This window comes from Microcebus murinus, chromosome 13 (assembly GCF_040939455.1).
Source record: "Microcebus murinus isolate Inina chromosome 13, M.murinus_Inina_mat1.0, whole genome shotgun sequence".
NCBI lineage: Eukaryota > Metazoa > Chordata > Mammalia > Primates > Cheirogaleidae > Microcebus > Microcebus murinus.
The window spans coordinates 63,587,543-63,612,859 of NC_134116.1; the positions used below are offsets into that span (position 1 = coordinate 63,587,543).

Consider the following 25,317-nt stretch of genomic DNA (forward strand, 5'->3'; position numbering starts at 1 on the left):
GAAACTGAAACAAACATAACAGAAGTGGGAGAATAGGGGAGGCCCAACTGGTTTTTATTAATACATAATATTTGTACATATTAATGGGGTACATATGATTTTTTTTACATACATATAGAGTATATAATGATCAAGTCAGGGTATTTAGGATATCTATCACCTCAGTCAACTAGTGATGGTACCATTAGGCTGACAAACCTTAAGATGCCACTGCGATGATTCATACCTATGTGTATAATTTATTAGAACAAGATTTTCAGTGTGGTTGGCCAAGACAAGCTTCTGCCATGAAATTTTCTTATAATTTAAAATAATATTGACAAATTAATTTAGTCAAGATGTTAAAGAGTTTAAGTTGTGCCCATATGAAAATGTTGAAGTCGTTTGTTTTTTTTCCTAAAGCTGGCAAGAGATTTTAATTTGCCTGTGGTGCATCTAACCCACCCCCATTTACTTCATTGCATTTGCCTGCCTCCTTTTCTAAAACAACATTCAATTCTTTTCGCATGTCTTGATATCCTACTTACAGTGTCCCACTCTATTTTGGAGTGAACACAAGAGGCTTACGGAGATAATAGTGACAGATATGTCTCCAGATGAGATAATCTCTGAAATATTTACTAAAATAAGAAACCCACTCTGAAAGTAACCTTTCCCTAAAGAATAATATATTTTCTTAAATTGTGGTAATCTATCTCCTAAAAACCTACATATTGTGGACTCATGACTTTTGAGAAACTATTTGAAAGGCTTAAGTTATTTTAATTTATGTTATGAAATGTATTTGTGGTAAGCTCTAAAAGGAAAGGAATTTTTTTGTTCTTTGTTCTAAGAATCTCCAATATTGACATTAGTATTTGGCACATAGATATCAAAAATATTTGTTGAACAAATGTATGTTATGTGTATTATGTTTCCATAGGCAATATATTTCTATTAGTTCATTGCAAAAAACATGTTATTTCTAATCTCAAAATTGTTTCCTGCAAATGTGAATGACTGAAAACACATTAATAGCAGTTTAAACATTTCCTGTCTTATTCTTCCCCACACTATAATTACAATATTTTTTTGTTTCAGTGCTTTTTAAAGTTATCAGTTTTAATAATCTTAATTAGCAAAGCACTATACAGAATTAAGCAGTGTTACATGTATACCATGCCAATTATACCCAAACAGTTAAATCACATGCCAAAAATTTAGAATAGAAATACTATGCTCTAGTATACTGCTAACAAGGAAACCAGACCAGACACATCATCATGAAAACTTTACACTAAAACAACTATGTTGTTGGCTGGGAGAAGTGGTTCATGCTTGTAATCATAGCACTCTGGGAGGCCAATGCAGGAGTATCACTTGAGGTCAGGAGTTCAAGACCAGCCTGACCAAGAGCAAGACCCCATCTCTACCAAAAACAGAAAAATTAGCTGGGTGCAATGACATGCACCTGTAGTTCTAGCTACTGGGGAGGCTGAGGCAGGAGGATGACTTGAGCTCAGGACTTTGAGATTGCAGTGAGCTATAATGATGCCACTGCACTTTATCCAGGGCAACAGAGTGAGACTCTGTCTCAAAAAAAACCCCTATGTTGGCTTTTCTGCAGAAAATAGAAGATGAGCGGTGCCAAAAACAAAAAACTTATGGGATTTTTTTTTTTTGCTTGGACCATGATTTTCAGTTGCTAACATTAACATTACTGATCTTGAAATATTCTGCACTTTTAAGTTATACATAACCTTTTGAGGTACTCTTAGAAAAAAATGTTGTAATCTTGCCCACAAGCTAGTACACAAATTTATAAGTAACTACTAGAAATTTCAACTTCTATAATAAGTGAAAGTGTTTCACAGGAAGGGTGGTAGAGTAAAATTTGTGTCAGAGAAGATATGAAAGTAAGCCATACTATACCATAATAGTATCTCCAACATACATACACACACAATATTTCAAATATGGCTTCTTCCTTTTTTAAAAATTAGATAATACATCCACATAGTCTGATGAAAAGTTAAGTCTTCCTACCACCACACCTAAACCCTTCTTACCCAGTTCCTTCTCCACAGGCGACCTGTATCTTTGCTGAAAATTCTATGCATTTGTAAGAAACTGTATATATATTTTTCCAGAAATGGAGATTGCATATATATTTTCCACTTTATTCATTGTTCTGTACCTTTTTCCTCATTGTAACATATCTTGACAGTCCTTCAAGTTACCTGTTCGGTATTGATGAACTTTGAGCTTATTTCTAATCTTTTGCTGTTATGATGATGCATTTTCTCACCTGAATATAAGCTCCTTGAAAATAAAGATTTTTGTCTTACTCATTTCGTAATCCTGAAACTTTAGTATACTGTCCAACAGATGTTTAACATGTATTTTAATGAATTGTAATTTTAAAAATGGTGCTTAACTGCTTTTACTCAACAGCTTTTAACCCTACTATGTGCAAAATCTTGGTGCTCTTTGATTTAGTGATTACTCCTCTAGTATTTAAAATGACACATATATAACACCTACAAGAGGAACCACTAGGTCAAAGTATGTATGTAGTTTAAATGTTGGCAGAGGTTATTTGAAAGCTTTTCACCAGATTTAGGTACTAATTAGTAACAGAGGTGGTATTGCCCTCACCAAGTGTTTAGCACAGTACTTCACACATAATAGTGTTAAAAACTGTTAAGATCAAGGAGTTAACATTCAGTTGAGGAAAAAAATATCTTATGATGGTGTATAAATCTACATAGAAGAAATGCCTAGGAATTAATACGCCTAGGAAAGGAAGAAAGCAATGCCTTACAGAATAGGTGCATTTGAAAGTGGGCCATCCATCATTTTCATCAATATCACCACCATCATCACTAACAGTTACTGAGTGCCTACCATGTGCCAGCCAATGCATTGAATACTTTATCTCCTTTACTCCTCACATATCCTATGAAAAGGTATCTTTATTATCCCCATTTGTTAGATGAGGAAGTTGAAGCACAGAGAGGTTAAATGACTTACCCAAGTCATATAGCTAATACATGACTTAGCTGAGATTAGAAATAAGCAGTCTGATTACAGAGACCATTTTTGGAAGCTGCATAGGTGTTCATGAAAAAGAGAAGAGGAAAGATGTATTGAAGGTACAAGGAACAGGTGCAAGCACCAAGCGCACAGAATTGTTTAAAGAACAACAGTTTAGTGTAGCTTAACACATTGACTGCCACACTAGGAAAAAAAATTTTTCCCTGGGGCCATGGTGCTTTATTAAAACAAAATGATCCTTTTTTTTTATTTGTTATTTTTTATTGTTTTCTGTGCATGAGTTATAGGCAACCTAATCCATGTTTTTAGAATTAAATTATCAATATTAATTGTAACAATAAGAACATCAACAAGTAAGATTTTCATGAACCAACTGCAGGGTTTTGTTCACAAGGTCCTGGGCTCAAAACTAGCCTGAGTTAAATAGAGCACACATGGCAGTCAATGTGTTAAACACTGTTATTGCCCAGAGGTGGCATGGTAGGAGATAAAATCAAACAGTTAGGCTAACATGTATGCCCTAAGTATGGAATTTCCAAACAAGAAAATGGCAATTTCCTTAAAAGGAACAGACAACTTCATTTCATTTTCTGAGATTGCTTTGGGATGATGGTAGTCTCTGGTTGCAGTGTTTTATTCATGGTGAGTGCTTCAGGGCTTTTTATCCTTTCAAAGCTATAGCATTCAGTTTTGTCTTCAGAGGATACTGTTCTGGTGACCAAATGAAAGCCTTCTTTTAATAAAGTGTCAATCAGTAAGCCGAGGACATTTGTTCCATTAGCCAATTTTCGGTTATCAGGTTTTATAGAAACATACCTGAGACACACAAAAAGAAGCTTGATTATAAGGCATCCCATTAATAGCTGACAAAACTACGCACATAAATTTGACGTATAACCTCAAAAGCATCATACCATTTGTAGGATTTTTTCTTGAAACTTCATTTATAAATCTAAATCAGTAATTGTGGATACTGAAAATAGAGACCTTGCTGTGATTTCCAAAGTCATTTTGATTCTACATTTAGAAATATAACCAACATTGATGAATTTCATTGAGAAATTATTTTCTGGAGCAAACAATTTGATCAAAATTGTCTTAGTTTTTATATAGTATAATTTATTTTTGTTTTGAATTTATTACTTTTGAATTTATTACTCAATTAATTCATTTGATTGTTTTCATGAACACTATACATTTAAATTTTTCCCCCAAATTTTACCAACTATTAGCAACTGACATTATTAATTTTCTTTTGTGACTTATTCCTATCAAATACATTTTTAGGTTAAATTTTAAAGACATAAAATGTCAAGATTTTATTGTCATCTTTTACTCTATAACTTTCCATTGTCAGAAGAATAAAACTTGGTCAAAAATCTCTGGAATGGAAAAAGCAAAATCTTCTATTCCCTGGGCAACTCTACAGAACCAATATACATAATTCAAAAAATATACCTGGGAACTTTTCAGACTGGCTATACGTTGGTTTTAATAATTTCAACATAACACATCTACATAGATATAACTATATTACTCCTTCCTTATTTGCCATCAAGGATGTTTTTATCTCGTGTCCTTCCACCATTTATAAGATGTGAAGAAAAGGCTAACTTAGATTAGTTCCAGTCAGAAACCTAAACTATCTGTAGTTTTATGGGATAAAAAGATGTTTGGAGACATCCCTAACCTCCTTTTAATGATCATGACTGAAATAGAGTGGTTATTGTTGCTCACATTTAGAAACTCATTCTAGGCAAAGAAAACAATTGAATAGTAAAATCTAAGAACTATCAAACTACAAAGCACATCTAAAAAATGTTTATTATGTTACAGCAGATTTTTAACATTAGTAAATCATTCCATTTACCCCCAAATCCCAGATCTTGATTGTATAGCCTAGAAACATTTGTCAAAGAGAAAAAAAATTATGTAACATTTCATAAAAGAAATAAGATACATATAGTACATATGTACAGGTACATAGGTACAGGTACATGGTAACAAAGTATAATGCACTTACAAGAAATCACTGAGCTAATTAAGGTACTTGCTTCCATGAGGCTAAATTGAAAAATAAAAGATCTCAAGGCACAAGAAAAGAATGAAATAGAAAAAACTACTGAGAAATAGAAAATCTAAAGTTATTTTAAAAATTTAAAAGCAGCTACACTTTTTCATTTGAGCCAATTTAAAAAGAAGTCAGATAGGCCGGGTGCGGTGGCTCACACTAGTAATCCTAGCACTCTGGGAGGCCGAGGCGGGCGGATTGCTCAAGGTCAGGAGTTCAAAACCAGCCTGAGCGAGACCCCATCTCTACTATAAAAAATAGAAAGAAATTAATTGGCCAACTAACATACATATATATAAAAAAATTAGCCGGGCATGGTGGCACATGCCTGTAGTCCCAGCTACTCGGGAGGCTGAGGCAGTAGGATCGCTTAAGCCCAGGAGTTTGAGGTTGCTGTGAGCTAGGCTGATGCCACGGCACTCACTCTAGCCTGGGCAACAAAGTGAGACTCTGTCTCAAAAAAAAAAAAAGAAGTCAGATAGAATAACAGATTCTAAAATTCTGTGACCGTAACTTGAGCTTGATAACATGGTATCACATGAATGGCCATCTGAAGGATGCAAGCCCAGTATTTCTAGTACTATAAATTTAAGAGATAGTATCTGAGCAACCTGCTAGGTTAACAAAATTTTAGAGTGGTAAAACATACTGATGGAATATACTGAATAAGCTGAATGATACACCAGACTATTAGGAGTCATTCGGGCTTACTTCTCCACTTTCCACCTTCCAAAAACATCTAAATACACAGATTCAGATCAGGGAGCATGCAAAAAATAAAAATGATTGCTAATTGGGCAGTTATATACTCAAGGTGGGCCACTTAAGGACGCAGTTTTCATCCCAGTCACCAGAGATCCCCATAATGTCACTTTATTCAGATTATCTATCTCTACTTTGAAATTGGCACTATATAAAAAATCACAGGTATGGGATGGAAAAAATTCTGAACTTCAACTGAAAAGAATACAATTTGGTGATGCCAAAAACAGTTAATTTTAAAAATAGTTCTGATTTTGGAATTATCTATTGCAGAATTTTAAATATAATACTTTCTGCACATTCAGATAAAGGAAATTTTCTGTGCTGTTTAAAACACAAATACTTAATTTTTAAAAGGGGAAACCATTTGGCACCATATATACAGAGGAATATCCCAATTTTAGTTTCTAATCCTTTTTTTCAAGATTACAATTACTTTCTCCAACTGCATGGTTTTTAAGAAGTATTTAGTAGGTCAGGCATGGTGGCTTACTCCTGTAATCCTAGCATCTGGAAGGCCAAGGCAGGAGGATTGCTTGAGCTCAGGAGTTTGGGACCAGCCTGAGCAACAGCAAGACCCTCTCTCTACTAAAAATGGAAAAATTATCTACCTCCTTAGCACAGTGGGCAGCGCATCAGTCTCATAAAAATGGAAAAATCAGCTGGGTGTTGTAGCGCATGCCTATAGTCCCAGCTACTCAGGAGGCTGAAGAAAGAGGATCTCTTGAGCCCAGAAGTTTGAGGTTGCAGTACGCTATGATGACACCAGGACGACAGACTGAGACTCTGTCTCAAGAATAAAAAAGTATTCCCACGACATCTTTTTAACAAGTATGTTTCTTCTTAAATCAACACCATTTTTCCTTGGGTTTCTATCTTTTTAAAAAGTGATCCCCAAAGAGGTCATAATTAATCAAATTTTAAAAACAAAAAAATCAATCATTGCCTTCTATTTAAGCATTCCACCAATAAAAATAAAGTTGTGCCCTGAGGTATCTTAGAACAGTTGATATAAAGACAAGGTCTTAGGTTTTCTTTACAATCACCCTATTAATTTGACTGGCTGTTTTCCCAAAATGACATTTCTCTTTGGAAAGACAGGAAATTATAAAGTATAAAAAGTTAAGAATTGTCATACTCAGTTAAACTGCCCAGTGATCTCCAGTTGGTAAGCCAGACCAAGGGGAATGTTGTGAGAGAGGCAGATGCTGGTATCCTTCCTGATGGTTACTGCTTAAGTTAAAGTATCCTAAAGTTTGTCTACCTTAACCAAAAAGTATATTTTATTTTACATGCTATCAATAAAGAACACATGCAGGTTTTTTTTTCTCCTCCTAAAAATTAAAGCCAGCTTCACGGTCGATAAAATAATGGTAGGACAGCATTAAGACATTTTTAAAGGGGAAAAAAATGTCTGTGACAGCAGAGTGGAAATCAGCCTTAGGATCCAGCCAAGAACAACAGAGGGAGAAAGTGAATAATTGACTCAGGAGCAACTGTCCTTAATATTCTGACAGCCTACTCCAATACTATGAATTGTGTAAGAGCCAAGGATGTAACAGAATACCAAATTTGTCACGAGGTATATCTGCCTTTAATGGTGTTTAAAAATAAAGTCGGATGAAGAAAAATCAGTAGTCAGTCATAAGGACTGAAAGAACAAATACAAATAATGTGTAAGGAAATCAGGAGAAACTATTGAGCAAGCCTTTACTATATTCAAGTCACTAAAAGAATTTCTTGAAAAAATAATGCAATTCTTTTCTAAGTCAAATTTATTAGCAATGGAATGTAATCTATAAAATTATTTCTTCCTATAATAGCCATTGTCCTAGTTTTCCCTAGACAGTCTTGGTTTATTCCTATTGGTCCACATAACAATATCCTTCTTCACTTTGAAAAGTGAATATCCCAGTTTGGAAAATATTTGGTCATTCTACCCAACTCCACTGATTACCCCAAAACATAATTTTGAGTAATAATTTTTTCCAAGAAAAGTTTCAAGCATGAGGAACTTTCAATTTTGAGGGAAAACTTCAGGAACTAGTATAGAAGAGAGATACTTCAAAGTACAAAGTACCTGACTGCAGTTTGGTTATCAGTAGCACTGTCAGAGCCGCACTGGAAAACCAGGTCGTGGTAAGAAGGTCTTTGTGGAGGCAGTGGAAGTAAAGTCATCTGAGAAGGGAAAGAGTTACTACTCCAGGCTGGTACTGAAGGTTGCTCTATAAACACTGTAATCCTCCCAGTTAGCATCTCAATTGTTTTGCTGCAAGAGCCAAATACCCTGAAAAAAGCTTGAGTGTTCCGGCTTAGGAAATGTACCTCCACAAGAGCAGGTCTTGGTTGTAGCAGGTGTTGGTTTAAGAGATCAACCAGAGAATCAATTTCATAAAAAAGAGCCTCTCTCTGAAGCCTAAGATAGTCTGAAAAGTTAGTGGGTAATAAAAGCTGGTGAGTTCTCAAAAAATCTAAGATAAAACTAAATAGAACACCATCTCTGTCCACAAAAATATGGCCACCAACCATCTTGAATTCTTGGTCTCTGCCATCTAACATTCGTGCCAACCGAGAGGCAGGAAACTGCTTCATGGTAGAAAACCTTGTTGTAAATATCTTCCCTCCCACATTCAAAGTGATCAGTTCTTCACCATTCATTCTTCCCTAGCTTCAAACTATCACCCACAAACTTACAAAGAACTTGTAAATCGACCTATAACCATGTTGCTAGTTATATATGATCAAACAATGTAGAGGAGGGAAGAATAACAAAAACCAGAGACTTAGATTCCCAGGTGACAACTGTAAGGCAAATAGTGTATCCATAGCTGTGTTTGCAAATTTGAGTTGCTTGGGAACCTGCAGTATATAAAATGTAAAAGCAACAGATGAGGAACTGAATAGTTAAAGGAAAACTGCCAGTATATCTGAGGATAGACATCAAATAGATCCCTTTTCCATATTCCATAAAAAATCTCTATGAAAACCTGATGTAAATCTGTATTTTAAAAAAAATCACTGGGAGCAGAAAAGCACTCCCCATCCCCGACCTCTTATCTACCATGACCTGTCATGGCAGGTTTACAGGCATACATTGTCTTAATTTCTTATGATCCTCTTAGCAAGTTGGTGGCCAAATCATGAATTTTGTTAGAAATGAGGCAGCCACTACTTCACCTAGCAAGCTTTATTTTACTTGACTGTTCTCATAGCTAGAAGGTAATGATTTCTTCTGTAAATTTAGTTGCCACCTTTTTTCCTGTCCCCACTTTGATCACCTCTTCTCAACCAAATTAAAGAAGGACTGGAATAAAAACAATATTCTCTGAGAGTTTATTTCACTTATCGGACTTTCAAAGGAATGTCTTGATTCCCTGACACAAATAAGGCAGAGTAGAGAACAACTGTAAGATAAGGTTTTCATCTGAATTCTAAGCAAGGTGGGAAAATTTTAAGTATTAAATTTAAGTATTTAATACTTAAGTATTTTTATTCTGTGATAGGGTGTCTTTATCTCATATGAGCAGATAGGACACCAATAGTGTTCAGCTGATTACTCTGTACTTTATAGTAACTGACAGATTGTTTTATCTATTGTCAAATTAGCCTTACTACACTTAAAATTCTGTAAGCAAGTGGACTGGTTTGGTTGTACAGTTGCTATGATACTTTGGAACAACACAACACTCAGCTGCCAGAAAAAAGGTGGCTTTCCCATTTCCTGTTCTTTCCATGTGTTCAATTTCTTTTTTTACCTATGCCTTTGCTTGCTCAGCCACCTAACATTTCTGTAATTAACACCTTTGATGAAAAATTTTAAACAACAACGGAGAAAAGGACCAGGCTGAAATTTCCACCCTCTTAAAAATATAAACTTACCACAAGGAAACTGCCAGTTTTTGTTTACATAAGATTTACATTTTAGTGATAAAGGAATCAACTGTCTATAGAAAAATTTGGAAATCCATCTATATCTTCAAACCATCTTTCCTTCTTCAAAAGAATATTCATTGTTAAAAAAAGTTCCTTTACAAGAGTAATCTTTACTGCATACTTGATTAATACCACTCTACACCTCATCGATACAGTTATTAGATCATATGATCTCTCACCTCTGTTTTTATCACAGCATAAACTTAATACCAGGAGGAGGATGCTTATTTCAAAAAGCATTCTTTAAAAAGGAAAGAGAGTTCAGGACTACACTACTAAATTTCATTTTTATCTTTATAAACTACCTAATTTGAACAACACAAATAGGACATTATTTTTGAAAGGAACTTTTGGAGGAAAATATATGACTAGAATCTTGACCAAGTCTGATTTACTACTCTGTTCTCTAACAATCTCTAACAAAAGACAGAGAACTGCATACTGGAAAGAGATTTTATAATAGTTTATATTTGCACACAAATTCTGCCACATTATTCAGCACCACCAAAGTAAAATTCTTGAATCTTTCACTGAAAATGAAAAACCCGTCTGTCACCTGTTCCCAGTAAACAACTGATTGTTCTACAAAATTGGCTGATTTCGTTAGATAGGAAACGAAGTTTGAAAGGTAGTCTTTCCAAGTTGCCAATTCATCAAATAAAGACCATTCTAGGAATATGGTAGGACCAAAGAAAATGACAAGACCAAGCAGAAGGACTACCAAAAATGACTGGTAAAAACTCCAGGGAATCTTGCTAATGAATGTGCCAGTGTCTTGAGGCAAAGAAAGTTTATCCACATCTACTAGTTTTATGTCCTCCCACTGACTGGTATCAAAGTTCTTCATTAAAGGGCTTGTGGGCAAATTAGAGGGAGGTAAAGGAGTTTCCTTGATTACTTTGATTTTTTCTCTGAATTCTTGCATCTGTTGCAGAAATATGATGGGTTCTGACACATCTTTGAAAGCCTCAGCAATGTTAAAGGCCATTCGTTGCTCCTGCAAAATTGTGTTGAGTTTGTTGATCTCTGGGTCATATGCCTGCATAACTGCAAGTTTCATGGTCTCAAAGTCAGAGAGGATTTCATTCTTCTTTTGATCTAGGGTGTGCTGTAACTTCTCAAAAAACTCCTTCACTTTATCTGAATCTTTAGTCAGTAACTGTAGGGATTTCCTCTTGCTAGTTTCCAAGGTATCCAAGCGAGAAAGAGCATCTCCTCGACGCCAGGTCTCAAAGCTCTGGAAGAGGGTCTCAAAGGCATCCCTTTCCTGAGTATAGGCATCTTCAATAGAACAGAAGACATGCTTGGTGTGATCACCACAAGTAGCACAAATCCCACAAATCAGCTGCATATCAGTGAGGCAGAAAATGTTGAGAGGCTGCCCCAAGTGTCCTTTGCATACTGGCATTTTGGGAGAGATCTTGATCTTGTTATACTTTTCCACAATACCCTTCAGGGAGTAATTAACCTGCAGGCTGTTAACACCAGTTGCTGAAGTTTCCTTACGGCATGTGGGGCACTTGAATGGAGATGGTCTCCACAATGAATTCCGTACATTCCCCTCTAATATACCTTCTAAGCATTTTTTGCAGAAGTTGTGTGAGCAAGGCAAAACTCGAGGATCATCAAACAGACTGCAACAAATTGGGCAAGTGAGATCTTCTTCAAGTAGCTCCATCACATCCTACTATAGAGAAAAAATAAAACATTTTATTTTACTTAAATAATCCCCTCCACTAGGACTATATAATAATTAGAAGAAACGATCTTAGCTGGGCAAGTTGGCTCATGCCTATAATCCTAGCACTCTGGGAGGCCAAGGCAGGAGGATTGCTTGAGCTCAGGAGTTTGAGACCAGCCTGATCAAGAGCGAGACACCGTCTCTACTAAAAATGGAAAAATTAGGCTTCATGCGCTCGCCTGTAGTCCCAGCTACTCGGGAGGCTAAGGCAAGAGGATCACTTGAGCCCAGGAGTTTGAGGTTGCAGTGAGCTATGATGACGCCACTGCACCACTCAATCCAGGGTGACAGAGTGAGACACTGTCTCAAAAAAAAAAAAAAAAAGAAACTATCCTCACATTAAAATGATCTTTCACTGAAATAAGCAGCAAAACAAAGGAAATAAATGAAAAATTTGGGAAGAGAATGCACACAAAAGCAGATATAATCCACTGGGACTAGAACACACTCCTTAATAGTAGGGCACCCTGTACACAAGGCCTTTGTGTGGGCTTTCCAACAACAGTCTTTGGCTGAGACAGGGTTAGGACTAGGACAACTGCAAGTTGAGCCAGCAGGGCCCAATTGATTGTTTTAAAACAGAGCGCTGACTACTAGCTGTCAGAAACAAAGCTATTCAGTGTCTATAATAGAATGAGCTCTTTACTTTGGGCCCACAAATATAAAATGGTATGCTATTTAAAAGAAAGAAGCACAGAAATATAAATCCACACATGTACTCTTATGCAGACTTTTATTAGGAATTGGCGTATTTTTCTATTTCAAAAGCAAGATTACACTTTTTAAAATCATAAGTAAAAGCATAAGATGAGAGAGCTAAAATTCACTTTCTTAGAGAATTAAATGAGTTTTTTTGTTTTTAAACCATAAGAACAATCAGAGTCCTTGACCATCAATTCTCACAATGTGATGGGCAGAAACCTGGATGTCTTTCTTTCAGGGCATCTGAGAGGTCAAAACTAGTTTCATAGTTTCAAGATGTTTAATTTTTGCACCATGTTGACATCTTTGCCAATAGTGTAAAAGTGAGGGTAGGTAGACGCTACTAGATCCTTGGCAGGAATCAAGCAAGGCAGTAAGGAGCACTGAATTTTACCACTAGTCATTGTGTTTTTACCAACACACATTCTAGGTAGGGTGAGGATGGGGGAGGGAGTTTCATTTAAGAATGTTCTTGGTGAAGCAGTAAAAATGATTCATTTTATTAAATCTTGATCCTTGTATACACATCTTTTTAATATTTTGTGTGACAAAATAGGAAGTACACACAAAGCACCTCTGCTATATACCAGCAGATGTTGTCTGGAGAAAAAGCACTTATGTGATTCAGTTGCAAGCTGAACCAGATGCTTTTTTTCATGGAATACCATATTTACTTGAAAGAATCAGTGACAAACTATGACTTTTAAGACTTAGATACCTGACAGATATTTTTTTGAAAATGAACAAAATGAGCTTGTTACTTCAAGGAAAACAAATAATAGTATTTCTTTCCAATAAAAAGTGTTAAGTGAAAATTAGAATTTTAGACAACATATTTGCCATTTGTGAGACTGACAGCTTCCCATTAATTAAAGGCTTTTCTGATAAGATAGGTGATGCAATTAACGAATATGAGATTTTCCTGAGGGGGAAGGAGTATTATATGATGAAATATGTCAATATTTGGAGATCTGCATAATATAATGAACTAGTATTTTTTCAGGTCACCAATGCATAATGTTATAAATCATGCAGGGGTAAAAGATCACTTGAAGTCTTAAATAATGAACAGGTTCATAAATATTTCAGGTTCCATATTCCAACAAAGAAACTAACACTTGCTGAGTTTTGGGATAGTATCAAAAGAAGATCCACGATTATTTGAAAAGGCTATTAAAATAGTCCTCCTTTTACCAACTACATAACTGTGGACAGCTAGGTTTTTCTGTGTGTGTGTGTGTGTGTGTGTGTGTGTGTGTGTGTGTGTGTGTATTTCTCTTTTTTTAAGAGAGAGGGCCTACTCTGTTGCCCTAGCTGGAGTGCAGTGGCGTGATCATAGCTCAGTGCAGCTTCCAACTCCTGGGCTCAAGTGCTCCTCCTGCCTCAGCCTCCCAAGTAGCTGGGACTACAGGCATGCACCATCATACCAGGGTAATTTTTCTTATTTTTTGTAGAGATGTGGTCTCACTACATTGCCCAGGCTGTTCTCAAACTCCTGGCCTTGAGCAATCCTCCCGCCTCAGCTTCCCAAAATGCTGAGACTACAGGTGTGAGCCACTGCTCCCAGCCTACTTTGTATATTTTGACCAAAATAATTATTGCAACAGGTCAAATGGAGAAGCAGACAAAAGACTCCAGCTGTCTTCTATTGAGTAGCCATCCATTAAAGAGATCTATAAATAAATAAAGCAATGCCACACTTCTTCATAATTTTATTTTGAAAAACTTCTTTTTCCTAAATTATTTGTTAACATGTAACGGGTTTATCATTGTTATTTTAAATGAATTAATATACTTTTAAATTCTCAGTTTTTAAATCAGTAAATATCTATAGACACTACACACATAACTGCTCTGGGGATCCTCAATTTTTAAGAGTGTAAAGGTGTTCTAAGACCAAAATATTTGAGATCCCTTATCTACAGAATACCATTTCTCAATGCAAGTATATTATTTTGAAATGTACATTTATCCCTAAGGTTCTAAAATCAAAAACAGTGCTATATATTTCTACATTTTGTTTACTCAGGGATACATACGTACACAAATACACATATATATCACATTACCACCAAAGTAATAAATAAAATGGGACCTAGTAATTTATAGGTCACCTTACAATAAACAATAAGTAATTTTTTAACAGTAATTTCAAGAGTCATACATAAGTGGAGCTACATCTACAAGGTAAAAATCATTTAAGAATAAGCTGAGAATCAGGTGCAGTAGTTCGTCCCCATAATCCCAGCTACTCAGAGGCTGAGGTGGAAAGATTGCTTGAGCCCAAGAGCCTGGGCATCAGAGCAAGATTCAGAGCAAGATTCTGATTTCAGACCAGATTCTGTCTCTGAAAAATAAATAAATAAAATGAATTAAGCTGAGCTTGCAGGGCTCATTAGTTTATGATTTTATATGAGATTGTGAGATAATATATATTTATAATAAATAATATATATGTAGAATTAGCACAGATTATTTGGTCTTTAATTTAGTGTCATAATGAAAAACATATAATTAGCTGATTTTTCTGAAAAATCTTTTTGATATGAGAAATCATATAACCTTTGAAAAGCACTGGGAAGAGAATGGCTACAGAGACTGAGGTTAGTGTGCGGAGGTTGCCACACAACTATAAAACCTTCTGACCCTTACGTTTAGAACAATAGAGATAAACTTTTGATGATCCTCCAACCCTCCTACTGTTCCACATTTTATCACCTCCATTACTCTCTCTCATCTTTCACCTAAGAATTATACACAAAGGCCAGATTTAGAAACAGCAAAGTGGTGAGGGTAGCACTCAGTAAAATAAACCTAATTTCCTCATCCTTGTAAGGTTACCATTTCCAGGGAATCCTATCCAAGTATACCAAGTACATAAGAGGAAAACAAAAGATACACCAAGTGGTTGGGATGAGGAGGATAAAAAGGGCACCCAAGGCAAAGAGAAACTTTGAGGAAAATTGAGAAGGATACTGTGATGGGGGCCAAGAAGGATTTTAAGGCAATCAAGTATGATCAAATTTGAAAAGAAAATGTTACACACAGGAAAATTTAGAAATAATAAACAGTCATTCCAAGGCCATGATCAACTTACACCTCTTACAATGAACCAAAAAAAACCATACTTGGAACGTCTCTTTTTCAAAAAATTTGCGATCAAAATTCCAATAGATCCTCTTCTTGTTCCATTTTTACTGATAAAGCTTACTAATTTTAGTTTATAATTTAAAGAGTCTGTATTTTCATTCACTTTAAAAGCTAAATACTATTTTCTTCTCCTCCCTTAACTTTATGCCTTCTCTTTATACTCAAAACTTTCTCTAGGACAAAACTGTGACCACTTCTACAGCTCACTCTACTGATGTACGTGATCCAAGAAACCATGGCAGGCTTCTATGTTGCCTCAAAAGTTTTAAAGAAAAATACATCATAATTAATATATAGACTAACATATCTGTCTGGCTCTCAGTCTATGACCTTTGACAAACCACTTGTAAGTATTATAGTTTTTCTCCTCATTTGTACAACTGTTTTTGAAAGATATAATATATGAAGGTTACTTATAAAGTTCTTATTTTAAATACTCTATCAATGTGTTATTATGGCTTTTAGAGACTGTTCCATGACTTAAATAATCAAAACAGGAAAAAGAGGGGACAAAATCTCAGATATAATCTCAAAAAAGGAGTATTAAATATATTGCTTATAGTATCTAAAATACCAAATTGTTATGTGGCTCTTGCAAACAATATAAAAGTTACCTATGTGTCCATGTAAGACAGTAAGTATCTAAACCTTTCTGGCACTGACTTAGAATGAGTGGTAGTTAAAACTCTCTCCAAGAAATTTCTTGCAGAGTTCCTGATAGGTAGGGCAAAACAGAGCTAAGACAGAAGGTCCACCAACTTAGAAAGCTCACTCATTCAGAATGTTCACAAAGGCTTGTTGGACTAAGGTGACATTCTCAAAAATATAAAACAAGGTCAGGCTGGGCGCGGTGGCTCACGCCTGTAATCCTAGCACTCTGGGAGGCCAAGGCGGGCAGATTGCTGGAGGTCAGGAGTTCAAAACCAGCCTGAGCAAGAGTGAGACCCTGTCTCTACTATAAATAGAAAGAAACTTAATTGGCCAACTGATATATATAGAAAAAATTAGCCGGGCATGGTGGCACATGCCTGTAGTCCCAGCTACTTGGGAGGCTGAGGCAGCAGGATTGCTTGAGCTCAGGAGTTTGAGGTTGCTGAGTTAGGCTGACACCACGGCACTCACTCTAGCCTGGGCAACAAAGTGAGACTCTGTCTCAAAAAAAAAAAAAAAAAAGGTCATTATCTTATTAGCTCAGACCACTCAGAAAAACTATTTTGTTTCCTTTCCTTCACTCTCTTCTCTGTACCACTATTTGGCCTTGACTCATTCCTGTTTTTCTTTTAACTCATCTTCTCTATACAGTTTCAATGAGTACACTCTTGATTTCCTCTCATTATCCTTATCCCCACCCTTCTCTTTACCTTACTTTCCTTTCCCTTTTTTCTTGTGTCACTTGATGATCACCCAAGATATTATTCTGTAATTCATGATTAAATCAATAGGGTTTTAGGATACTAGTTAGATCAGCTATCACTATCCCATTTACATATGACTACTGAGAAATCCAGGTAGGCCCCCAATGGTGTTGAACCCCATTCTCCCCCACCCAGATGAAATCAATTTGAATAAAATGAGTATTTGAATTTGAGGTAAACACACATATAGACTAAATTATTCCTAGTCTGATACCAACCAGACACAGATATTTATCTTAACCTGTTAAGAATTTGAGTTAAGAGTAAGAATTAACTACTAAGTGTTAAATAAGTTGGAATCACTGACTTCTGAAAAGGTTTTATGAACCAAAAATGTCTGGTTCTCTCAAGTAAATGTAAATGGGTTTACATGAAGGTGACAAATTTTTATCCCTAAAACAAAATGTCTTCTTTTACAACCATTTACTTGGCAAACATTTACCTATTAAGTTATTGTCTCCAATGGGTTGGTAGCTATCAAAAAGCTTCTGTCATCTAACTTTGTATGTCAGGTTAATTTTCTGCTTTCAGAAAGTACTGTCAAAGCTTCACATTTAGTAGATATGTTTATCTAGATAAGTGAGATTATTTACATACTATCTAGATGAGATTACATTATTTACATACTATCTAGATGAGATTTTATTTACACAGTATCTAATAATGTGTCAAGTGAAAACAGGCATTATGAGATGTTTATTAGAAATGTAATTAGAGGCTGGGCACAGTGAGTGGTTCCTACCTGTAATACTAACATCTTGGGAGGCTGAGGTGGAAGGATTGCTTAAGACCAGGAGTTCAAGACCAGGCTGAGCAACAGAACAAGACCCTGTCTCTACAAAAAAATAGAAAAATTAGCTGAGCATGGTGGTATACACCTACAGTCCCAGCTACTCAGAAGGCAAAGGCAGGAGGATCACTTGAGCCCAGGAGTTTGAGATTGCAGTTAGCCTCAATGATGCCACTGTACTCTAGCCTGTGCATCAGAGTGAGGCTCTGTCTAAAAAAAAAAAAAGTAATTGAAGCTAAGTGTGGTGGTACATGCATTTAGACCCAGCTACTCCAGAGGCTGAGGTGGGACAATCAGCACAGAAGTTCAAGACCAGCCTGGAAAACAGAGCAAGACCCAACTCTATTTAAAAAAAGGAAAAAAAAAAACAAACAAAAAAGAAATGTAATTGGTAAGAACGAAGTTCTTTTTGCTCAGTGTAGAATTATACACTTATCTTACTCTAAGTAAAACTGACTTACAGAATATATGAAGTAGCAAGTTAATTATGCTTGACCTTAAGAAGTTATTAGGTTGGCTATATTACATATGCTATATTGGCACTGCTCGGGTCATGTCTATATTGCAGATGTGGAGGGGATAAAAGGAAGAGTTGCTCTGAGAGTTTAAATTGGGAGCTAGGCTGAGTGTGGTGGCTCACACCTGTAATCCTAGCACTCTAGGAGTCCGAGGTGGGAGGATGGCTTAAGGTCAGGAGTTAGAGACCAGCCTGAGCAAGAGCGAGACCCCTCTCTACTAAAATAGAAAAATTAGCTGGGCATGGTGGTGAGTATCTGTAGTCCCAGTTACTTAGGAGGCTGAAGCAGGAGGATTGCCTGAGCCCAGGACTTTGAGGTTCCTATGAGCTAAGCTGAGGCCACAGCACTCTAGCCTGGGCAACAGAGTGAGACTCTGTCTCAAAAAAAATAAAATAAAATAAAATAATAAAATGGGAGCTAGGCTGCTGTCAAATAGGATGTAGTTGTGGGGCTTTATACCACAAGGAGACATAATAATTTAAACTGTCAGAAAAATTTTTTAATTCAACTTTTCCTTAGAAAGATATCTACATCAATAAGAGAAATGAAGTAAAAACAGAGTTCGCATTATGGGAACTTCCTTTATAGGAGCCTTGACTGGAATGTAATTCTGTATACCAAAGGACACCTATTAATATATTTGGTCAACTGTTTGTTATTAGAGGAGGGCATAGCACTCTATTCTTTTACTATAATTCTAGTAGCTAGAGTACCAGGTCAAGGTAGTGACAATGGCAGTATCTTTCATGAATAACAAAAATGGATAATCCAATTATCTAAGATACTTAAAAGATGAAATATAAGCCAAAAGGCAATTCCTGACCTAAATTCAGAAATATACACCATTTACAGAGATACTGTTATTCTAAAAAGTATGATAAATGCTTTATTTTAAAAAGGACATAAAAATAAGTTCTAGAGATCTGCTGTACACCACTGTGTCTATAGTTAACAATATTGTGGTGTACACCTAAAAATTTAAGGTAACTTGGCCAGGCGTGGTGGCTCACGCCTATAATCCTAGCACTCTGGGAGGCCAAGGCGGGAAGATCGCTCAAGGTCAGGAATCTGAAACCAACCTGAGCAAGTGCAAGACCCTGTCTCTACTAAAAATAGAAAGAAATTAATTGGCCAACTAAAAAACAAAACAAAACAAAACTTAAGGGAACTCTCATGTTAAATGTCCTTACTACACTAAAAAAAAAAAGCTTCTTAACCACAATGAAAAAATAAAAGACATTTTAAAAAGTTGACACTATACTGAAATTATAGAGGTTATACATGCAGTTAGTTAGCTTTTGTGTTTTCCTAAATTATAAAAGTAATTTGTACTTATTATGGGATGTTCAAAAAATATAGGGAAAAAGCCACCCATAATCACATCAGCAAGGAATAACCACTACTCTTTTTTTGGTATATTCCAATCCCATGTCTGTGTGCACACACACACACACATATTTTAACAAAAGGAATAGCATTAATACAATTTTGTATCTTTTTTCACTCTTTTAATAGATGCATTTCTCCTATCATAAATGTTTTTCAAAAACATGATAGTCCATCTTATGGATATGCTTTCTTATTGCTCATTTTGGTTTCTTTTTAAAAATATTATAACATTTAAATGAATACCTTGTATGGGAAAGTCTTGGTCCACAGCTCTGATTATTTCCTTAGACAATTACTTCTCAGTGTATTGATGGGTCAAAAAGTAAGGATATTCTTAAGACTCATGAAAAGATTGACAAGTTTCTCTCTTGAAAGGGTATATTCTACTCTATGAACTCTAACCAATGACGTGTGAGAGTGCCCACCTCTCCATGCAGTTCCTGACCTTACAAGAGAATTATATTTTTATGAAGCTTAGTAAAAAAACAAGAACAAGACACACTTGTTACCTTACCCACCTGAGTTTAAAATATAAAAGCTTAAGGCAATTAATAGTAGTATGCATCTATGCATTACCAATACATATTTTGAGAATGGTAATAAAATTTACAGGGTAGAAATAAAATAAACATACTGGCCTTAGAAGCATCTTAGAAATCATCTAGCTAAACACCTAATTTTGTGAGTGAAAAAAACAGATGCCCCTCACCTCAAATGGAGACTTCTCAATTGTACACAGCAAGCTAGATTCTGAGTTTTCTAATTCTTAGACTATGCAGAAGATAACTCACGAATTCAATGTCCTTATTCATAAATGAAGACATTTAATCATTATGATTAATCATTTACAGATTTTTAATCTCTAAATCCCTTCTAAAATTCTACAATGCTTACAAATTAGGTTGTAAGAGGCTCTCCAGCAAAGGTGAAAGCACAGAACCTGGTTCTGAATATCTAGGTTCAAGGACCAATTTTACCTTTCATAAAATAAAGACTTTTTAAGTACCTACCTCATAATGTTGCTGGAAAGATTAATATGTGGGAATTTTGTAAACTGGTAAACTATATAAATGAAAGGTATTTTAATTACATGTGTGTGCAAATACTGTGAAAACTGTAAATACACATTTAAAGTGTTATGGTAGAGCATAAGTATTAACCCAGAAAGGTCCCAAAGAGAGTTGGACTCTATTGAACTGTGATTTCAAGGAAATGCAAAACAAATATTACATAGGTTAGCAGGTACAACGCACTTTCATGAAAATGGGCATATTTGAACAAAAGCTGTGGCTGAAGTATGGCCAGATAACTTATCATAAATGTATAGAATGAACAGAACAGCCTGGTGTTATGGAAGAACATACCAGGGTGGTTTATTAAGTCAGCTGCTACAAAAAAAAATGGTATTTTTAGGTAAGGATAGGAGAGCCTGAAGAAATGTATATTCCCATTGTTTAAGAAAGAAGTATAACCAGTTAATCAACAGCTACATCAAGTTCTACTAGAGGGAGTGCCTATGTAAATGAAATTCTGCTTTTAAAATGTCTATCATATAAAGGTCTCCAGAGTCAGAGAAAACTCAAGCCCTGTTCTGCACACGCTAGCAGCCTAACAATTCACTAGGCACAAAAGAAAAAAAAAAAACTTAAAAAAAAAAAAATGCTGAAGTCTTTCTTTGCAGCATAAATCCTTGAATACATTTTAAACAATTGCTACATAAAGAATTGCCAAATATGGATCCTATTTTTCTGAGTTTTCACAAAATATGAAAAGAACAAAGACCACTAATGAAAAGAAGTGGATGGGAACATCTATATTCTAAATATAGCTCTATTTCAAAAGGTTCTGCCGGGCCTATTGAAATTGGATGCTTTTTTTTTTAATGTGGGAATAACATAGGGAAAGGTGTTATAGTTTACCTCTGTCCCCTACAAGCAGGTGTATTCGGTGGGTTACTATTCCCAGGGCAAAGCAATCAGGGTTTTGGGGTTTTTTTTTTCACGTTTTCACTGACTAGAGGCTACTGCAAAAAAGAAGAAAGAGAACGGTGTTATGCATTTATTTGCACAGGATCCGCCGTCTTGACCCCCAATTTTATCAATCGGCCCCCACAAATAAAGCCAGCCTGTTCGGTCCTGGGAAGAGGCAGGAGCCTGAGAGCCTACAGCTCTTTGTACTAAGCAGCTTCTCGATTAGGGCGCCCCCGGTCGGCACCATGCACTCTCCAGGTTCAGCGCCAGACGGCGGCGGCGGCGTGCTCTAACCACTGGTTCATCACACTCGCCTTTTCTTTTCTAGGAGATACCAAGACGCAGGCATGCTCCGGCTAGGCATGCTCCGGACAGAACAGGTTTTCTCCAGCGCCCACCCGCACGCCGCTCCTCCCACGCCCTGTCACAGCGCCTCGCCCGCTTCCGCCGTGCAGCCGGCACTGAAGCTCAGGCTGAGCTGTCGCCAGCCCCCACCCACGCAGGTCCCTGCCGGCCTGGGCCAGTCCCCACCCTCGCAGCAGGCTCGGGGACCACCCCCTCCCCCGAGAGGAGCCGGCCGGCGGGTACTTATCTCCGACCTCTGGTGACGCGGGAGGAACCCCAGATGGAAGCCGCGCAGCCGCCGGTCCTCCCGCCGCGGGGACGGAACGGTACGCGCTGGGCACCGCGGCAAAATGGACTCGCGGCGCCAAGCGTGCCCCGCCCCGCCCCGCCCCGCCCCCCAGGCTCCGCCTCCGCGGCCCGCTTCGCCTTTGTCCCGCCTCCCTGTCGCGCCTCTCCCCAGAGGTGGTGAGGCGGCGGTCTTTCCGGGTCTGCGCCCGCCACTCCCCGCCGCCGCACCCCCGCGGGCTGCCTGCGATGGGGGAGGGTCGCGGGCTGCTCGCTTTTCTCCCTTCCAGGGCGCTCCCCGCGGCCCTGGGAAGCGGACGCCATTCTCCTAGACGAGGCGGTCGCCCTGGAGGGAGCGCAGGCGGCCGGACGCGGCGCGGTCCCCGGTGGAGCCACCCGGGAAGAAAGTCTCCCAGTTAAGCCGACGCGCAATCAGATGGTTGGGTTTGGATTGTTGTACTTTTTTTTTTGTTCGTTGCATTTTTAGGAACAAAAAAAAAAGCCCAACCCTTCACACCACTTCATTTGCATCTCTCAGGACCAGAAACCGGCCGCAGCGGCGAGGGGAACGGAAACCACTGCCCCGCACCCCACAACGGGGAGGGCGGGGCGGGCCCATCTGCGCCGCGCGCCCCGCCGAGTCGCCGTCTTGCGGTGGGACAGCGCCGAGGCTGTAGCCGGGGGCTCTGGCCAGAGCGAGGTTGACAGTCACCCCCCAGGCCACACCCCCAACCGTGCACCTATTTATTTGCGGGCTTTAGGCAGAACACCAGCGATCCAATTTGTTTTTAAATTCTCTTTCAAGAACAAGAACACCACTGCTTTTTCCCTTTAAGGGAAGAAAGAACTTTAAAATTGGCCGCTAACAGTTATTCATTCAGTCGCTAACCTGACTTTCTCGGTGCTGACGTCCACCCCAGTATGGGAACCTTGTCCCATAGCAGTCGCATTAAGCACTTATCAATGAGCAGTCTGGGAAGGATACAAAGATGAATGGAGAAGGAATAGCACCTCTTCAAAACTTACAATCTTGGGAAGAGTGAGACAAGTACAAAATCACAGATTATGCTCGAGGGAGTTTGTTCTGAGTTGGGAAAGTCTGGGCTTTGGGAGGAGGTAAGAGGTTACTTTGGAGAAAGGGCAGTCAAAACCTACCATACACAGTATTTGGGGCCCTTAACTAATAGCCCAAATCCCATACAAAGCCCTTGGCCACACCCTTCTACTGAGAAGCCCACGTCCTTGTACGCATCTACCTTGCTACAACAAGGTAATAAACCTAACTCTGCCTTTGTAGAACAACAGTTCCTATAATTTCTGACATTTAGGCTTCATAAGAATACTGTGGAATGGAAATTATGATCCTCACAGGTGATGTGACTTCTCTAAGGTAAAAAAGAAGAGGCAGAGCTGAGGCTAAGATCAGATACCAGGTACAGGTTCTTTCTACAGCTGTCAATGTCAGTGACAGTGAAAACTGCACCCAAGTTCCCTACTAAACTAGTGTTTTTTTAAAAAATAGAGTGATTTATAGAAACATTTCAAATACTCTAATATTAAAATGATACAAGAGTGAAAGGTGATTAACTCAAAACCACAAATTATCCCTAATATAATTATAATTATATAATACATATATATGTAGTTAGATCTGACTGGTGGAAGATACTAATTAATAAACTGCCCAATTAAATGAAAAACACTCATTAAATCTGCACAGCAATCCCTAGATTGTTAAACAAAATGACTAACGTACTTGGTATATTAAACTCTCTTAAGTGTGGAAAAATGGGGAAGGAAGAATAACATCTCTCTTCCCATGGTCCTAATACACAAAACACCAGCCAGGGAACTGCCACATGAGGTATGACTAGAAAAAGAGAGTAACTGCCTAATAAAAACCTGCATACACAGCTACATCCTTCCTGGAGGAGCACAGTACAACTAGATCCTGGTAGAGATAACACAGGGATTGTCCACATTCTCCTTGCACTGGAATTTCCTTCTATTTACTATTCTTCAAATAAGTAAACTAACAGCTGAAGCTTGGAATTCATATATCAGCACAGCAATAAGACAATAGATATAGGTAACCTTATGTAAGTTTCTGTCTTTTGGGATAAATATATTTTACAAGGTAAAATTTCTAGTATTATATATATCTAAATATATAGCAAACACATATATAAAAGAATATGTTAATATATATTCTTATTGTTGTATAGATTTATTTCATGATGTTGTTTTTGTCTTGGCCCTTGAAAAGGTAAAAATTTCTCCACTCTTCTCCCCACCCACCAAGACATAAGTGATCAGATGTTCCATAACAAAAGGGACAGTGCCAAATTTAGTGTACACTGAAATGTAAATTATCAAAGTGAGGAAGCCTAATAACTAGGCCTGGAGCAACTGTGTGTGGGAGAGGAGGGCTGGCGGGCCTCTCCAGATACACTGGAACATTTTATTATTATCCTATCCTTCCCTATAGCTGCCAGAGTTATGAATTCCCTAATGAGAATTCCTGCCAATAAAAAGCACTGGCATTGCAAGGTGGTGTATCAAAAAGAACATAGGCTTTGGAATCAGTTTTGCATCTAAACTCTAGCTCTGCCACTTACTAGTTATTCAAGTTATCATCTCTAAGCCTCAGTTTTCTCCTCCGTAAAATGGGAATCATGGTACACTTGATTATGATAATTAGGTAATATATAAAGCAACCAACACTGTATCTGACATATAGTAGGAGTTTAATAAATGCCTGTTGCTGTTATATGCAAGAAGAAAATCATGCTTGTTTGGATTGCATTTGCCCTAGATTTGTAAAGTGGGAGCTCAGGCACAATAGTCTCAAACAGAGCTAAACTGCCTATGCAGTAGAGGAAGCTGGCACCATAATTCCTTTTCTCCATCTAGCCCAGGGTGACCTTGTAAAAGCATATATTCTTCCACTTCTATACCTCTTCCCTTGTGCTTGGGAAAGAAGAGAAAAAGGAAAAACATCAAACTCAACAAAAGGAAGACTTTACTGGGTTTTTTTTAAAGCTCTATATTTTCAGAGAAATTGAAAAATCAAAATATTCCACTAAAAGACAGGCAAAAATACATTTTTTATATCTACCTGTAAAAACACACTTATCATAAAAGAAACTTACCTAAGGCCAGGCGCTGTGGCTCACGCCTGTAATCCTAGCTCTTGGGAGGCCGAGGCGG

At 37.4% G+C, this 25,317-nt stretch overlaps 3 protein-coding genes across 5 annotated transcripts in view; 1 reads left to right on the forward strand and 2 right to left on the reverse strand.

The window, feature by feature from the left end:
- The window catches only part of LOC142874877 (uncharacterized), an 88,479-nt gene extending 63,600 nt beyond the window's left edge, over positions 1-24,879 (forward strand). Inside the window, exons 5-6 of one of the 2 annotated variants that reach the window (XM_076009445.1) lie at positions 15,573-15,741; positions 21,806-24,879. In XM_076009445.1, the coding sequence (XP_075865560.1) occupies positions 15,721-15,741; positions 21,806-22,291 (507 nt within the window). In that variant the 5' untranslated portion in view covers positions 15,573-15,720 and the 3' untranslated portion in view covers positions 22,292-24,879. The remainder of the gene's footprint in view (positions 1-15,572; positions 15,742-21,805) is intronic. The other variant, XR_012922459.1, reaches the window with a different exon arrangement.
- On the reverse strand, positions 3,602-8,527 carry KCNRG (potassium channel regulator). 2 transcript variants are annotated; one of them, XM_012737331.3, is made up of 2 exons: positions 7,950-8,527; positions 3,602-3,852 (listed from the first exon to the last, which is right to left on the reverse strand). In XM_012737331.3, exons 1-2 carry the CDS (start codon positions 8,525-8,527, stop codon positions 3,615-3,617), a joined length of 816 nt encoding a protein of 271 aa, XP_012592785.1. In that variant the 3' UTR covers positions 3,602-3,614. The 2 variants fall into 2 exon arrangements, with proteins under 2 accessions (XP_012592785.1, XP_075865558.1); XM_076009443.1 differs by lacking the exon at positions 3,602-3,852 and adding an exon at positions 5,356-5,526 and having other exon boundaries at positions 7,943-8,527.
- TRIM13 (tripartite motif containing 13) lies at positions 10,242-11,480 on the reverse strand. The gene has a single exon (XM_012737321.2). The coding sequence runs from the start codon at positions 11,478-11,480 to the stop codon at positions 10,257-10,259; it is 1,224 nt and encodes a 407-aa protein (XP_012592775.2). The 3' UTR covers positions 10,242-10,256.
- Positions 24,880-25,317: the final 438 nt, after the last annotated feature.